General features: G+C 39.3%; 1 protein-coding gene across 1 annotated transcript; it reads left to right on the forward strand.

Annotated features, from left to right (window-relative positions):
• Positions 1–3,435: 3,435 nt before the first annotated feature.
• On the forward strand, positions 3,436–13,248 carry LOC306844867 (cilium assembly protein DZIP1L-like). Its single transcript, XM_079377287.1, has 16 exons — positions 3,436–3,537; positions 5,452–6,018; positions 6,875–6,959; positions 7,102–7,226; positions 8,401–8,562; positions 8,733–8,861; positions 9,236–9,298; positions 9,671–9,817; positions 10,282–10,303; positions 10,418–10,480; positions 10,578–10,711; positions 11,010–11,199; positions 11,325–11,508; positions 11,654–11,853; positions 12,443–12,573; positions 12,730–13,248. The coding sequence occupies exons 2-16, from the start codon at positions 5,506–5,508 to the stop codon at positions 12,874–12,876; spliced, it is 2,295 nt and encodes a 764-aa protein (XP_079233413.1). The 5' UTR covers positions 3,436–3,537; positions 5,452–5,505; the 3' UTR covers positions 12,877–13,248.
• The last annotated feature ends 3,934 nt before the right edge of the window (positions 13,249–17,182 follow it).

Here is a 17,182-nt window from a genome sequence, read left to right on the forward strand (position 1 = left end):
AGCAAGTCACGCAGAGTTGGTTTCTTCCCCCCAGGGAGGCGGCCCGACGCTTCTCCTCTCTTCCTCCGAGGAGGTTGATGTGGAGAGCATCGATGAGACTTCGCACCCTCAGTTGCCCCAGTATGAGGAGCTCGTGGCGGTGGTTACTCGGGCGGTGGCCAAGTTAAACATCAGCTGGCCCGCCGAGACACCGGCCGAACCGCAGAAAAGTAAGCTAGATGAGAGGTTTCTGCGTGTCAGGCCGCCACTTTCACGTCGGAGCCTGCCGTTTTTTCCCGATCTCCACACCGAGGTGTCGAGATCATGGGATAAACCTTTCTTGGCCCGTCTCTTCATCCCTGCCTCTGGTAATTACGGTAACGTGGCGGGGTTGAGTGAGCACGGATATAGAGCGATGCCCCGAGTGGAACAGATGCTCGCGAGCTATCTTCGCGCGGCATCGTCTCTGTCCTTGCCTACCAAGCCGCTGCGCACAACTTCAGCGCTGGTGGGCAAGGGGTACGCGGCTGCAGGACAGGCTGGTGCGTGTCGCCGATCTCTAGCTCGGAGGGCTGCTGGGCAGGAGCAGCCCTCGCCGTGTGCCAGCTCCTCATACATGGAGGCACAAAAGCAGAGCGTTGCGAACCCTAACCCTAACCGTCTCCCACCAGTGCCCTCGGGAGACCAGTCTGCCAACCCTGCCAGAGTTCCAGGGCACAGCTGGCTCCAGCGAGTGCTTTTCTCAGTTACTTCCGCCCCGAAGTGTAGCGGAGCTGAGAAGCTCGCCCTTGCGGGGGTCTCTAGAGCTCCTGGTTCGGCCGTCTCCTTCTGGTCCTCCGCTTCAGGGCACCAAGACAGCAGCTCTGAGTACATCAGAGGCCAGTCTCGAGAGACTGGTTCCCTTAGTAGACCATCTGGCAGCGTGGAAACTACTGCCAAATGTGTCTCAGTGGGTCCTGCGTACTGTATAGAAAGGCTATCGTATTCAGTTCGGCACTCCGCCAACGCCTTTTAACGGGGTGATTCCCACCATGGTAGGCCCCGAGCAGGCTCTGGTCATGGAACAGGAAGTAGACACTCTCTTGAGGAAGGAGGCCATCGAGGTGGTCCCTCCTCACGAAAGAGAGTCTGGGTTCTACAGCCGGAACTTCATTGTTCCAAAGAAGGATGGAGGGTTGTGTCCCATTTTAGACACACTTTTACGAAGTGTGTGGATGCTGCTTTGGCTCCCTTGCGACTCCAGGGCATCCGCATACTCAACTATATCGACGATTGGGTGATTCTAGCTCAATCAGAGCAAGTGGCGATTCAACATTGAGATGTCGTTCTCGCACACATGAAAGTTCTGGGGTTGAGACTGAACGCCAAGAAAAGTGTGCTGTCTTCAGCTCAGAGAACCACTTATCTAGGCGTGGTGTGGGACTCGACCATGATGCAGGCACGCATGTCTCCTGCTCGGATCGAGTCAATCCTCACCTCAGTCAAGATAGTGAAAGAAGGCCGGTCACTCACTGTCAAGCAGTTGCAAAGACTACAGTGGTGTTAGATCTCCTCTCACAGGCAGGGGGCACTCCTCTCACCGCGGTACGCTGAGGCCTCCAGTACGATCCCGTGTTCCTACATGGGACCTGGCTGTGGTTTTAGAAGCTCTCTGTAAGCCTCCTTTTGAGCCAATTGAAGAGATCTCTGATCGCCTGCTTACTATCAAGACTACATCTCCTTCTGGCGATATCTTCTCTTAAGAGAGTTGGGAATTTACAGGCCCTGTCAGTGGCCCCTTCATATCTCGACTTTGCACCCGGTCTGGCCAAAGCGTTCCTCTACCCTTGAGCGGGTTATATCCCTAAAGTCCCCTCTTCTATACCATGGCCTGTCGTGCTGCAGGCCTTCAGTCCTCGTCCCTTCCGGCAGCCCGACCAGCGGAAGCTTAATTGTAATTGCGAGCACTGGACGCATACGTCCACAGAGCTGCCCTGTGGAGAAAGACAGACCAACTGCTGGTATGCTTCGGTCCTCCTAAGCGGGGTCTGCCTGCCTCTAAACAGACCCTTAGTCGGTGGATCGTGGATGTATCTCTATCGCTTACGAGTCCTCTGGTCTCCCCTCGCCTATGGGGGTCAAGGCTCACTCCACTCTGAGTAATGTCTCACTCCAAGACCTTCCTGGCAGGTGTTCCTATGCAGGACATCTGCAACGCTGCGGGTTGGTCCACGCCCCTGACTTTTGTCAGGTTCTATGGCCTTGATTTGCGGGCCACTCTAGGCTTGTCCCTTCTCTCGCCTTCATTGTGCTCCTGAGGGATACACACAGGTCAGGGACTTGGAAGTCTGGTGGCGTGGGCATCTCGTTCCCCTAGCGTTTTCGACGCAGCACAAGTTCCTGGAAGGGAACAGCTCAGGTTACATATGTAACCCTGGTTCCCTGAAGGGAACGAGACACTGCGTCTCGAGGCCATATTTCCGGCATCCCTGCGAGAGGTTGCTTCATTCCTAGAAGCAAACGCCGGTTCCACCGCACGTGCTTTTATGCTTCTGGTCGGTGACGTCACCCGCCTATGAAGTCTCGCCCTTTCATTGGACAGATTACACACTGGTTCAGAGCACGGTCACGCTGAAAGCGTTCCCCTAACGTTTTCGACGCAGCGTCTTGTTCCCTTCAGGGAACCAGGGTTACATACCTAACCTGACACGTTTTCCTTTGTCCATTCCTGCACATTCATAAATTGCTTTGTGTTTATTATTGTTTTGCTGCTAGCTTATCGTTTTAAAACCATTAAATGTAGTTTCATACGGTATTTTAAATACCAGTTGATTGCATATTGTAACCACCATCATATTTATTATATTTATTTAATATTATAATATCATATTTATTAGGCTATATTTATTTATTTATTTATTTATTATATTTTGTAATTATTTATTTGATTGCTTTCTTGTTTAGTTGGTCGGTCACGGTCAATGACGAGAAAATATTCTGCATTTCCCTAATTATCCCCCACCCTAATTATAATTATGTTAAAATTATATCAACATAGAAATTTAGGGTTAAAATACAAGGAAAACTTGCCACCATCCAAGACGTGTACTAGGCTAAATTGTGGCGCCATCATGTGTTCAGTTGCATTGTTGCATGGTTTCCGTATTGTTTTGTAAGTTCAAGTTTACAATTTAATCTCTATTCGTTTTTAATTGAATTGAATGTAATGTAATTTAATTTAATTTTTATTTTTATAGGGCACAAGGAATACAAAAAAAACAACAACTTTATTCTGTACTCTTGTTTACTTATATCTTTTACAAAGATATATCACGATATAGGACGCTAAACATACACACGCAATCAATCCACAATTTTCCTGAAAACTGCCTCTTCTCTCTTATCTTTAGTTTTGGCACCTGTGGTCACGAGTCAGTAGTCACCATGGCAACAAGAAACGCTTCTCTCTTAGCCCCTCCCATCAGCAACAGTAGCCAGCTGTTAAGTTCTCCTTTCAGTTTGTAGCTTGAAGCTTTTAACTTATTATTGTTATTATTAACTTTTGTAATCAAGACAAAGGTAAGTGTCTGAAATCTATTTTATAATAACTATAAACTAAACTACTAGACGTTACTTTTGTGTAGTGTATCGGTGTTGTCAACCGTTGATCGCAGAAATAACTGGTAACTTTTTAATGCACGCTAGTTATATTGGTATCGTTTTTAATACCGCTGTACGGTTATTAACAAGGCTACAGATGGATCAATGACGACATTAGATATTATAAATGGGAGCAATCTTTTAAAAAGCAGGTTTAAATCATATCTCGAGTTAGTGCGTGTTAAACGTTTAAACCATTTTTGGATTGTTTTATTAACTCGGACTAACGTTAAATATGTTAAGTGAAGTAAAAAGTGCTAATATACTTTGTTTGCACACACTGCTAACACATTATTTTCCAAAACGATTTCAAACTTCATGGTGATTTTTTTTTTCCATTAATATCATGAATTTTGAACCATGAACATCTTGACGAAGTTTTCTTGGGGTTGTATTTGACCCGAACAAAACATTAATTTTTATTAAAAAAGGTCAACATATATGATTATTTTCATTAATGTTTAAAGCGGTCCTCTATGGTTTTGTTTCTTTGTTTATTTTAATCACATGACAATAAACTGCATCTTGCATCTTGATTATACACAGAGGTTGATCTAATTATTTTCTAACCAAAATACTTTATTGCTCATACATAGGCCTACATACACACATACATAATAGTAAGACACAAAAAATGATACTTTAATTCCTAATATTAAGAGACGTGGATGCTTATTCTGGTGGGAATTAATTCAGTTAGTTGGTCAATCAGTCATTAAGACCCTGAGAAAATGTTTATATTACTGATGCACAAAATTTGCCTGGTAAACTGTTGAGATTGTGCAGTCAGAATTACAGGTGTGGCTGGTTGTCTAGAAACATGGGAAGTGAAATTAGCCAGGTAGTGTGACGGGTTTAGTTTAAGTCGCAAAGAGACAGTTTACTCTTGATATGTAAACTAAAAAGGCATTAAGCTCAGTTCAGACCCCACTGATTCATATCAGAACAAGATGAACCCTTACCAAGTGCATTTTCAGGTAAAAATACTTGTATTTGACTGTTATTAAGAAAATCGGTCTTTAAGAAATATGAGATCTCTTTCATACACAACACTCACTAAACAGATTTATATTTGGTTCTGTTCTTATGGCTGATGGACTTACCATGCATGCATGCTAATGTATATTGTAGTCTGTGTACTACTGCACAGAAAATATGATAAGAAATGCACACATTTTATTGTTGACAATTTGGAAAGCTTTTCGTTGAAATGACAGTCCTAAAAACAATAGTGCAAGAGTGGGCGCTGACAATGGCTTTTAGTTGTTGTCATAGAGATGGACTCTTTGACTTTCACAATATGAAAACTAATTGTGTTTTTGCTGCTTTGTACATTGCCTATTTGGATATTTGTATATTATTATTTTATTATCTGTGTCCTGTGCTGTTGCACTGTGGAGCTTCTGTCTCTACAACAAATTCCTTGTATGTGTAAACATACTTGGCCAATAAAGCTCATTCTGATTCTGATTCTGATATGTTGTCTGCCATCTAATCTACATTAATATATTTCTTTCACTTAGCAATTCCATTAGAACGGGAGGGGGGGGGGGGGGGGGGGGGGTTGCTTTTTTGTAAAAAAAATACAACTAAATTGTCTGCTTTTAGCTTTAAAATGTATAAATTGCTATGAATTGTTGTGAAATAATTTTACAATTTAAAATACATTTTTAACATGGTTTAACATATTTTAAAATGTAATTAATTCCTGGATGGCAATGCTGAATTTTCAGAAGCCAATACTCAAGTCTTTAGTGTTTCATGATCATTTAGATATGCTGATTTGATTGTCATAGCTAAACTAAAAATATTGTGTTTTCTCTCCCCACTCAGCCTCTGTTTAGGAATCACCACATCCATTCACCTCTCTATCTCAAACCTTTCACTATGTTGGGCCAGTTCTCCCCTGGTGAGCCCTACAGTGCTCTGTCCACCACACCGGCCTGGAATCCAGCACACCTGCTTCAGCCCTTCCGCTTCCGCTCACGAACTGAGCCCATAGACTGGAGGCGTCTCTCTGCCCTTGACGTGGAACGTGTTGAGCGAGACATGGATGTTGATGTGCTTCAGAATTTCATTACGACCGTAACGTTCTGTGCCGTGGAGGGCGAGAGGTGCCCAAACTGTCGAGGACCTGCTGACCCTTCTTTGATCAAACTGCTTCGTATGTCTCAGCTGAGCACTGAGTACCTGCTGCACTGCCAGGACTTGCTGAGCTCTCAGATGACAGGACTGGAGGAGCGTCTGCAGGCGGCGCTCTCTCTGGTCCAGCGAGGAGAAGAGCAACGAGCAGAACTTGAAAAAAATTTGCAGGAAGCCAAACAGGAGAATCGAAGGAGAAAAAAAATGATCGCCACTCAACAGCTCCTCCTGCAGGCCAGTGCTAATAATTATCACAAGGTGGTTTTCTTAAAAATGTAGAACTTTTGAAACTCTTTTAAAACCGCACACTCATACATACTGTTCAAACATTTGGGGTCTGGATGGTTTTTGTGTGTTTTCGAAGCCTCTTGCATTTATTTGATCAAATCTATATTAAAAACAGGAATATTGCAGAAAGTATTACAATTTAAAATAAATGTAATTTATTCCTGTGATGGCAAAGCTAAATTACTCTAGTCTTCAGTGTCACGTGATATTATCAATGTTAAAAAAAAAAGAAAACAATATTGGAAACTGACTTTAATGGATTATAATAATATTGGATTATTTAATGAATAGAGTTCAATAGAACAGCATTTATTTGAAATATAATTTTTACTGTTACTTTTCATCCATTTAATGTGTCTGTGCATAATGAAAGCATTACTCTTTTATTTTATTTTTTTTAAATAAATGAAAAATCTTACCAACCCCAAACTTTTGAATGGTAGCGTTTTGAACCTGTAGGCTAATGTTGTTGTTGTTTTTTGAGTGGGCTGCCAGTTTCAATCCCTCCCACAGAATCCTATTCCCCTCCATCAATACCTTAACAATATAGTGTGATAACATGTTCTATAATAAAAATAACTTTTCTTATTGAGCTATCATTATACTAAGCTAGTAGGCTAAGCTGGTATTTTGCTAACCAATGCTAACTGAAGGCTAGTCTGGTAACATAATGTGATATGTAATATGCAACTTAAGAAACATTAATATACTTCCACAATTAAGTAGATATTGTAAAATTGGCACAGAATGAACTACTGGCTGCTCGGTGACCTTGAGTTATCATAAAACCAGTTCTAATATTTTGATGCCTTTTTATTCATGACAGTGCCAGTTCTGTGAAAAATCATTTGTCAACTACTCTTATTTACAAGCACATGTTCAGAGACGACATCCCGAAGTTACAGATTCAGGTTGGTGTTATTTTTTTTAACTAAGTTTAATACAATTTCAGATATAGGTGATCTAGCAATTCACTTGAATTTAATTAATGATGTGGTTGAAAATAATTGTTTAATAACTCAATATCACTGCTTGTGCATGTGCATGTCTCAGAGAGACAAAAGAAGCGGAAGGTAGAAGAGATGGAAGATAGGATAGAAGAGCTGAAGGAGAAACTAAGACTGACGGAAATGCAGCTACAGGCAGAGAAAGAAACAGAAAGTTTGAGGCGTCAGCAGGTGAGTTTGTTTAAATCAAGATCCAGCATCCCATACAGCGCTAAAATTCTTACTCTAATTACTCTATTTCTTTCTGTGTCTATTTCCAGTATTTGATACTTACTGAAATTGTTGTGTGTTTGATTGTTTATAGTCAGTTCAATAGGCCTTATACTTAAAGGTATAGCTTTCATTTACCCACCCTTACTATTATCAAGCAGAATTTCCAAGCTGGTCTTTTACATATATTGAAACGGTATGGAGACTATAAATTATTTGCGTTTATTGGGGGAACACAAAAGTTTCGCGAGTGAAACCAAAAGCATTGAAATTTTTCCTGCCACCTAATTTTTCCATCACCATCTCTAGTAATTCTAAGCCCGTACATGTTAATGATAATATTGATAATATTCCAGTGCTTGTGTGTTCCCTTGAACTTGCATTCAATTGCGAAAATTATCACAAACACTTTGCGTTCTCCTATAAACATTTTGTTTGCTTGCAAATCTTTTAAATGCCATCACAAAACTGATGATCAAAATAATTTGAAATGGGAAAAAAATATATTTCAATGCTTTTAAAAAGCACACATATGGTTTCTTGCAGGAATACAGTACTTTTATGAACACAAATGCAAAGTTTCTAGGGGAACGCAAAAGTTGTGTGATCAAGTGCAAAAGCATTGAAAGATCTAATTTTTACATCACCTTTTCGACATATATGACAAAGACTCCTTAGACTCCATATGAAATACCAGTTTAAGTAAGAGAAAATATGTGACATTGGAGCACAAAACCAATCATAAGTAGCACAGGTATATTTGTAACAATAGCCAACAATACATTGTATGGGTCAAAATGATCAATTTTTCTTTTATGCCAAAAATCATTAGGATATTACGTAAAGATCATGTTCCATGAAGATATTTTGTAAATGTCCTACTGTAAATATATCAAAACTTAATTTTTGATTAGTAATATGCATTGCTAAGAACTTCATTTTGACAACTTTAAAGGCAATTTTCTCAATATTTAGATTTTTTTTACACCCTCAGATTCCAGATTTTCAAATAGTTGTATCTCAGCCAAATATTGTCCTATCCTAACAAACTATACATCAATGGAAAGCTTAATTTCAATTTTCAAGATTTTGTGGTCCAGGGTCACATGTATCAATTAATTCAGATGTGTTCCAGGAACAAGAGGATCAGCGAAGGAGAGATCAGTCAGAGAAGGAAGCACTGGAGAGATGGAAAGAGGAAGAGAGAAGAAAATCTCAGCAGGAAATGGGAGAGCTGAGACAGTTATTTCTTCAGGAGTCTAAAGACATGGCAAGCAAGAGCTCATCCATAGAGGCTGTGAGTATACATTGGTTTAAAAATGATTATTTTTAACTGTCACCAGTAGATGGAGACAGATCCTCTGGTATGTATATCTGCCAGGCAGCCAATAGATGAGCTACTGGGGGTATGTTTTTGTATGTCATTGTAATAATATTCTATATTTTTTGTCATCGTTCCATCTATAGAAACTGCTAGTGTTGCAGAACAAAGAGGTGGGTGTGGCTAATAATATCACTTTACAAGAAGAGAGTGACTCTGAGAAAGAACTGAGAGAAAACAGAGAGAGAGAGCTGAAAGAGAAAATGGCCAGGAAGGTGAGGGTTCAAAAAAAATCTGGTCCAAAATCCTACTTTCAACAGCTGTGTATTAAACAGGAAATATGTTCTGAATCTGATCATCTGTTACTGTGCCACGCTGTGCATCACACTGAATTTTCTGTTGCCATGGTGTCACTGCTTGTCACTGAAAACTGATGTAAGGGTCAAACTACATTTATAATATTTGGTTGTAAATTTGGTTCTGGGTTCTTAAATTACTTTATAAACAACAATATATACAAATATATAAATACATTTGCATATATGAGACTTTTTAGTTCACAGAGTGCTTGCATATTTTGCGGTTTACTCACTTTCTGTATATTTACCAGTTTCTCAAAATATTATTCATCTCCATTTTTGTCATTTAGAAAACTGAATGGAAGAAGAAATTTCAGGAAGCACAGAATAGACACCGACAGGAGAAAGAGGAGGCAAGTCTTTCTAGCATTGCACTCTCCCAGCATTATGAGTGTATTTAACATTTGGTTAATTTAATATTAAGTTTTTTTTTTTTATTATTAAAAGATGTTAAAAGAAATGTTAGAATTCTAATAAAAATATAATTTTATGAGTTATACAAAGCTTATTTTTTAAATAAGTACTATGAAGGTAACAAAATTACATTTAAAACGGACTTATTACGTAATTTGGCAAACCTCTGATTTAAGCCCTGATGATTTCCTGAATGTATTTGAATGCAGATATAAATAATTTTAAGATTGCTACAGATATTGGCTCCGCTGCACACCCATAATGGGCAACATACTCTCATCATGTCTGTGATTTGTATGTGTGTGTTACAGCTGAAGAGTGAGAATACCAGGCTTGTGAAGGCCTTGTCTGTGGAGAAGAACTCTGGCTCCAGTCTGCAGAAACTACAGCAGCAGGTTGTCTCTCTCTCTTCTCAGCTGAACCAGAAGGACAGACTCATCAAATCTCAGGAGGAGAAGGTTGGTTATTTACTTCACAATTGCAAACAGTGGATGAAAGTCAGCTATAAAACTATGCTCTTGTCAGAAAATGTTACCTTATATAGTAAAGGGCCACTAGAGGCACCAAACAGAATCGCAAAAATAATGTTTACAGAGTCCCCGAACAGTGCTACTAGCCCTTCGCCTCACATACCATCTGCTTTGTCAGTCACATGCTAAGAACTTTATTGCAAGCCATCCTGTAAAAAGAAGCACCAGTGTTTACACTCTTTGGAGAACCTATAAACCTATAGTTGTCTCTTATTAAGCTGTGCTGTTATTTTTTATTTTATTTTTGTAAGTATGTTAAAAATGGCACAGTTCACCTTTAACTCATACATTAACACTTAGTTAGATTAAGTGATTGTAGTTATTGCAAAATGATCTGCTGATGTCTTGATTCTTGAACACTAATCATCTTTCTAACTGATGCTTCATCACAGATTAAAAAGCTGTCAGTCTCAGGTAATAAATTATAGCTGTCGTATATGGACTTACTCATTGCTTGATTAAATAAAATATTATTGCTTAGAATCGAATTGAATGTGGTTGGACCCATTTTTGTCTCTCATTTGGTAGCTCCAGTGGTTTTGCAAAAAGCCGAAGATTCTCCCGAGGAACCAGAGGAGGAAGATGAAGAGAGTGTGTGGTTCAGTAGTTTTTAACCACAGTTCATACATGCACACACCAATCATGCCATGATGTATATTATTCAAACAAAATTTGCATGCACCTTCAGGCATGGAGGATTCAGATGAACCCCAGTGGAAGGTTCTAAAGTTACATAAAGGAAAGTCAGAGCTGATGAAAGCATCCAGACCCATTCTAGAAGAATCACTGGAGGAAAAACTGGAGAATATGGGACTGCGGAAGGTACAGATTGACTAAAACAAGCATCGATATTAACATTTAAGGCATACAATGCTAAATTAAACAATGAGTTATTTAGGAAACAGCATGATTTAAGTTAAACTGTAGGAATGTTAGTCTGATCATTGACATACTGTACAATCCAACTACTAAACTAAAGAACACATCTGTTGAGACTCATGCAACAACAGTTGCAACAAAAAATAATTAGTTAATTTTGGACTGTGGATGCATGAATTTATGTCATTCGACAGTATTGATGTGATGTGAAGTGAACATTGAAGTGATGATGTTTTGGCAGGGTACCAAGGGTATCTCTAAGCAAACTTTTAAGAGTCTGAGTGCTCTGTTGACTGGTCAGCGGCTGCAGAGATACAGACAGCAGCCAGACCTTCAGGACCAAAGAGACAACCTGGCACGTGAGGTCATTAGGCGAGTGAAATGCCTACAGAACAGCCAGCGGAAATTAACACCTAGCACTTTAAAACAGGGTAGGCAAATGTGTTATTTATCATGCCTCCACACTACCTATACTCGCACATCTAACTTATCTGCTTTCAAATCAGTTCCATTTGGTTGCCACTATTCTGAACCAAGATCAGACATTCTTATACAGTTGTTTTAAGGGGAAAGAAAAATTCAACCCTAGTGAAGGAAAAAGGTCTCCGATCCAGGGAGGGCTCAAAGTCATCCATTCAGAGGGCCAAGAGCCAGCAGCCACAAGCACTTATTCCAACACCCACCCCACGCACCAATGCACCTCAGAATCAGACTCCAAAAACACAGCAAAAAAAGAACGGGTATACTTTCTTTTATAATTAGTACAAATTCAGAGTAATATGAAAATTAATACATGAAATAGAAAGTTGATAGGTTGAGCTGCTTTTAACTATACTTAATATTACCTTAAGTATGTTTTTTAAGGAGTATATTTTTTCTTGTTAGCACACCACATTTCAGTTCAGATGAGGATGAGTCAGTTGAGGACAGTGCCTATACCAGCTCACGGGGCAAGCCTTCCCCCTCTGTGCGCCTTGTCCAATCAGGATCACTGCTGAACCCAACAGCTGAGCCTGATTGGACAGACAGTGAACTGTCAGAGGCTTCTGACACACACAAACTTCACAAAAGTCCCAATTCACATGGTAAGCAAATGCCAAAGTCTTGTATGTTTATTTATTTGAATTCCTCCCTTCGGAACTAGTCTGAATACTGAATATATTTAATATAAATATGTTCACAGCTCTCTCATCGTTTTGCCAATATAGAGTCCTGAAGTGAGGACATATTTTTGTAGGTGAACTCGGAAGTTAGCATCACCCTGGTTCCCTATACAAAAAATCCAATCAATTATTGCAGATTATTGCAGAAAATAAGATCTGTGACTAACAAAAGTTTATGGTTCTTACATTATTTGTTCATCATGATAATCTTCACAAATGAACACAATTTTTAGTAAATTTGAACCCTAAATAGAATCGTAAAAGCTAAACCTAGACTATAAACAGAGTGTGGCTACTTGACTTCAATAGCTATTAAGTAAATTCTTCAGGGTTTCTGGGTTTTGGCCTACAAAGTTACATCATCCCTGCAGCATAGAATAAAAAACTCTATAGTTAGATATTTCTGAAACTCTAAAACTTCCAACTTCCTGTGGGATGTAGACATTTTAATTTTAAAAATAGTTAAGTCTTAGATTATTAATCATTTAACATGAATGCTTTTTGATTGCAGGTTCTGTTGTCCAAACATTGACAAGAAGTTTGGAAAGACAGCTAAGCACACCAATCAAAAAGCCTGTGGGCGGGTCTAGAGTAATGCCCCCCAGCCCCTCCCCTCACCCTGCCATTGTAAAACAGAGAGCGGTAAAAATAAATAAAAAGAAAACACATTCTCACATATCTCATATATTCTCAAGCCATTTCCATTGCTGTTAAAATCTTGCAGCAGAAATATAATTTGTTTTTGAACATTGCCTTCGGCATTAGACTGAAAAGCTTTGTAATATACATGTCTTCTAGCTGTCTGATGAAGAGAGTGACTTGGAGCTGTCCTCCATAGAAGAGCTCACGGCCAACCGTGCAGGAGCACACAAAAGTTCAGAGGTCGGCGGGACCTCAGGGACCAGTGCAAGGAGTTCTGTTGCCAGTAGACCAGGAGCGTGGTGAAGTGTCACGTGACTGTGTCAAATAAAGGCATGTTTTCATTCCAAACCCAAATTCTCAAAGAGAATTTACAAGAACAGTTACAAAGGAATCATTATTAAAAGCCTTTTCTATGCTTTAGGAAATTAATGAAGCCAAAAATTGCACCCAAAATAATCAGCCATTACTTGTTTGTGTGCTGTCATAATATACAGTAACCTTCAGGTGCTTTGTTTTTGTAAGTAGTGCCAAACATAGTCCAGGATACATTTGACTTTTAGCAGCAGTAAGTTTTTTTATATACACTAAGTAATCATTGGCTTTCAAAAAAAAAAAAAAAAGTAAGTTTGTGATATTTAGAATAAAATTGATATTTGAAATAAATCTGATTCTCATATTGAAGACTATCAATTAATCATGAACATACGAGGGAAATTTGGGGAAATAAATATACACAGTAATAAGTTAAATGTGCTAGAGATGTGAACAGAATTGTGACTACACAGATTTTTGGTCACAAATGTATAATGTGTACTTTCATTTTTCTTTGCCTGATCATGGGCAGAGCTTTATCATGTTTTTTCAGAATTAACAGTTGTAAATATAAATTTGACAATTCATTTTCATGAGTGAAGATACATTCCATGTTCGTTTCAGCAAGTAATAATGACATCAAGCATTATTACTAGCTCAAACGAGCATGTACTGATTCTGTACTCATGAAAATGAATGGTCAAGTCATTATGTTCTACATTCTGATACATTTTAGTTGTTTTTCCCCCTCAACATAATGTTCCAAAATAGTTCATATCTTTAGTTGTTCAGGAAGCACTACATGAACGGAGGAAGCAATGTTAGACATTCACACCAAGAACGATAACTATAATGATAACTATATTAGCATCCACACCAATAGACAATACTGTTCTGTTTATTATTACAAGCATGCTGCGGTTACATGCTCAAGCTCTTTAAATCTAGATGGATTCTGATTGGCTGTGATGTTTTTATTGTTCATCAGCTGGGAAAAAAAGTTCTGAGAGTGATTTCAACAATATCAGTGTCATTATCATTATAGTTATGGTGTATGCTTCCCTATTCTCATATAAGTTGAACGATTATTAAAACTATAGTTTGTAGTAGTAATCTTTATAGATTTCATTTGTTTTAAAGCAAGGCAGGATCATGCTTACAGCAGTGGTAGAAATAACTTCAGTAAAATCAAACAGTAGCTAATGAGAAAATATTGTGAAATAATGTTTCACACTGTAAATAAAACAAAGATTATTGGAGTACATTTTACAAGAAAACACTATTTTGTTTTTCTACTTTAAATGTTCACGCTAATAGCCATTTCTGTAACTGCTTGTGAAATTCACGAGCAAATTCGAAGTGTAAATTGTTTCAAAGTAAGTCCTACACCATTTTTTTTTTCCAGTGCATGTGTGACAAAGATGGAACACAGTAGTTTGCAACAAGTGAGATAGCTGTAAGTTCTGACCAAAAATAAAAAGCGACCACGCAGGCTACAGTCCCCACAATAGCCTGGCTGCATGTTCTTATCTCTCGGTCAACAGAGTTGGGTTCCTTGCCATTCTTATCAGCACACATTCATCTCAGAATGAGATTAAATGTTGAATCACACCCCTCTCCATTTCTCACCCGGCAACGCACAACCTGCCTTCCTACCGCTCTTTCAGCAGCGGCCTGGCGATTGTTTGTCCTATTTTACACAGTGACCTAGAATGGCTTGCATCCTCATAAAGAGACATAAAGGTTCCTGGCCTTTAAATTTTGTCTGTGCCTCTGAGCTCTGATAGCCTGAGCAGCTGCAATCATTGTGGACCCTCCATTAGCGAAGTCTCAGAGAAAAGAACCTGAGCCGTGCAGTGTTGGCCAAGATGAAAGACTCTCCAGGGAAAATGGTGACAAATAGGGTGCCATTTACAGCCTTTTACCCATGGTTACCTGGCTTACTTCCTCTGTAACTCTTCCTCACTAACCACTAGATTGATGCCTAATTGCTATTGCAGCTCAGCTGCCACTAGAGGGCGCAGTGTGTACAGAATAAGCCGCTTGTATCACAGCAGGAAACAAATTTGCAGAGCACTTGATAAGAGTGTTTCTTTTCATTCTCTGAAGCCCCAAGCGGAAACAGTTTGTTTGTACTTCTCAACAGGCCTTGAGGATTTCGCACTGAATGTGGGCCAGTCAAGAAGAGGACAATTAGGATTTTTACCCACATTTCACACTCGAAATAAGTGTTGAAACAGTCAATCCATAGTTCCTCACAATCTTCTGTGTCCTTGTTTTTTATCTTCTGTCCATCCCGAAGCTCCATAATGCCAACGCTGCCGCTTTCAGCCGACAGACAGAGGATTTCAAATCCTTCAAGATGAATGCCTGAGGGCCCCAGCTTCAATGAGCAGCATCCACTAATGCGCAACACCATGAAGACGATACAACATCCAGCGTGGCTCTCGCGGAAAGACCGGCAAATTCAAGTGACATTGAAATTGTATTTTTGTTCTAGCACAGAGGAAACACAGATGATAGAAACTGAAATGGTCCTATCGGTGCTGGATACGGCAGGCTTCAGGATGCTGGATGAAAATTAAAACCTTTTCGCTGGACTTAATGCATTGACCCCCAGGTCAGAGCCTCACGGATAGTGAGGTTACAGGGTGAGTTTATTTAAGATGCATGGCTTTTCTTCCTTAGCGGGAAACATAAACTCACTTTAGAGATCAACTTCCAAGCACAGTCATGAGTAGGTCTGAAGCTGCTTTCCATTATGCAGGAATGAAGAATCACTTGACAAGTGAGTTGAGGGTGGAGATTCCTCCAGGAAGGCCGAGGTCCCCTGCAACTGAAGGATGGGCCCAAACTTTGCAGATTCCAGAGCCATTAACCAATCAGGTCTGGCAATATGGTGTGACAGAGTGAGCACATCATGGGCCACTGCGACTCACATCCGTTATGCATTGAGACTGGCCAGATCTAAATTAGAGAGCCAATTAACTCTGCTAATAGCCCTCTCCAATTTAATCTGGGAGACAATGGGGGATTGAAGACGATGCTTTATTAAAGACGGGAGCTCACACAATATCCTCTTTCTACTACGATTCGGAGGGCCTCCACTCGCTGCCTTGTTTTTGCTTCAATTAGCCCGCCGCCTCCCATGATTAAGTGCCTATAATTATTTTTCAATTAAGGCTTTGATCTGCAGTGTACTGTATACAGCTTCTTGGCACGACAGAAAGAATGAGGATGAGACAGTGAATTTGTTCCCTTTCTGTTAGGCGTTGATGGGGGTGCGGGAGAGATTATGTTTGCAGTGAGGACCCTCTGGGACGGACACTTCCTCTGTGCAAAAGCTGATGAAAGCGCAGCTCGGATTTAGTATGGGCTTTAAAGTTGGCGTTTCCTGAAATTTCCAGGTTTGAGTTTGTTTGGGAATATGAATCATGCTAATAAGAGGATCTAGCTCGGTGGCCGTATAGCACACATGCCTCACAAATTGCAGGTCCTGGTTCAGTCCCTGGCATCGCCATGACAATACTCACGACTTGCAGTAAATTGGACTATCCCGATTAGCAACTAATCCTGAATACACAGAACTTGCAAACTGCAGCAGTGAAGGTGATGTAACTCACTGGAAAGGTTGACGCTTTGAACTGTAAATCGCTTTGGATAAAATGTTAAATGTTAAATGGCAAGTGACCAATAAATTTGTGCAGATTTTTAGCCAAGGAAAAATAGCTTCTGGTCTCTGAAAATATAAAGTCTGGTCTCTGAAAATCTTTTTTATATGATTTATATGTTAATTGCATATATGGATACATTACACATAGTGCATATAAAAAATGAAATAACCAAAATCTCAACAACAGACACACATAATATGTCCATGGACAGTTTTTCAACAATCACCATCAGTATTTTAGATTTAAAAAAAAAAAAAAAAATGTATATTGTATTTTAATGTATAAGGGAAATTTTTTGTTTGTTTTTTTTTTTTTTCAAATTTTTCATCATTTTAAACAGGTTCTGCTTTTAGTTGATTTTAAATAGCCCTTTTAAGTTGATTAAAAAAAAAATACAAATGCCATTTAGTCTCCCAAAAATTAAGCAAGTATCATAATTAAGCAAGTGTATACTTTACAGTAATGTTAAAAAAGCACCAAGCACAAATGTGTAAAATCATTTGTTAATTATTTAGGTTATTATTTTACATGACTTCAAGTCAAATACACAGGAACAAAAATAGCTAAAAAACGAAAGCTCTTCTATTTGGTGTTAGTTTTAATAAATGTAATATTCCAAGTTA

This window comes from Barbus barbus (assembly GCF_936440315.1).
Source record: "Barbus barbus genome assembly, chromosome: 25".
Classification (NCBI taxonomy): Eukaryota; Metazoa; Chordata; class Actinopteri; order Cypriniformes; family Cyprinidae; genus Barbus; species Barbus barbus.

Coding starts and splice junctions, on each gene's coding strand:
- LOC306844867 (XM_079377287.1), top strand. CDS start 5,506: ATGTTGGGCCAGTTCTCCCCTGGTGAGCCCTACAGTGCTCTGTCCACC. Junction 10,304..10,417: donor TAAAAAGCTGTCAGTCTCAG/GTAATAAATTAT, acceptor CTCATTTGGTAG/CTCCAGTGGTTTTGCAAAAA. Junction 12,574..12,729: donor CCATTGTAAAACAGAGAGCG/GTAAAAATAAAT, acceptor CATGTCTTCTAG/CTGTCTGATGAAGAGAGTGA.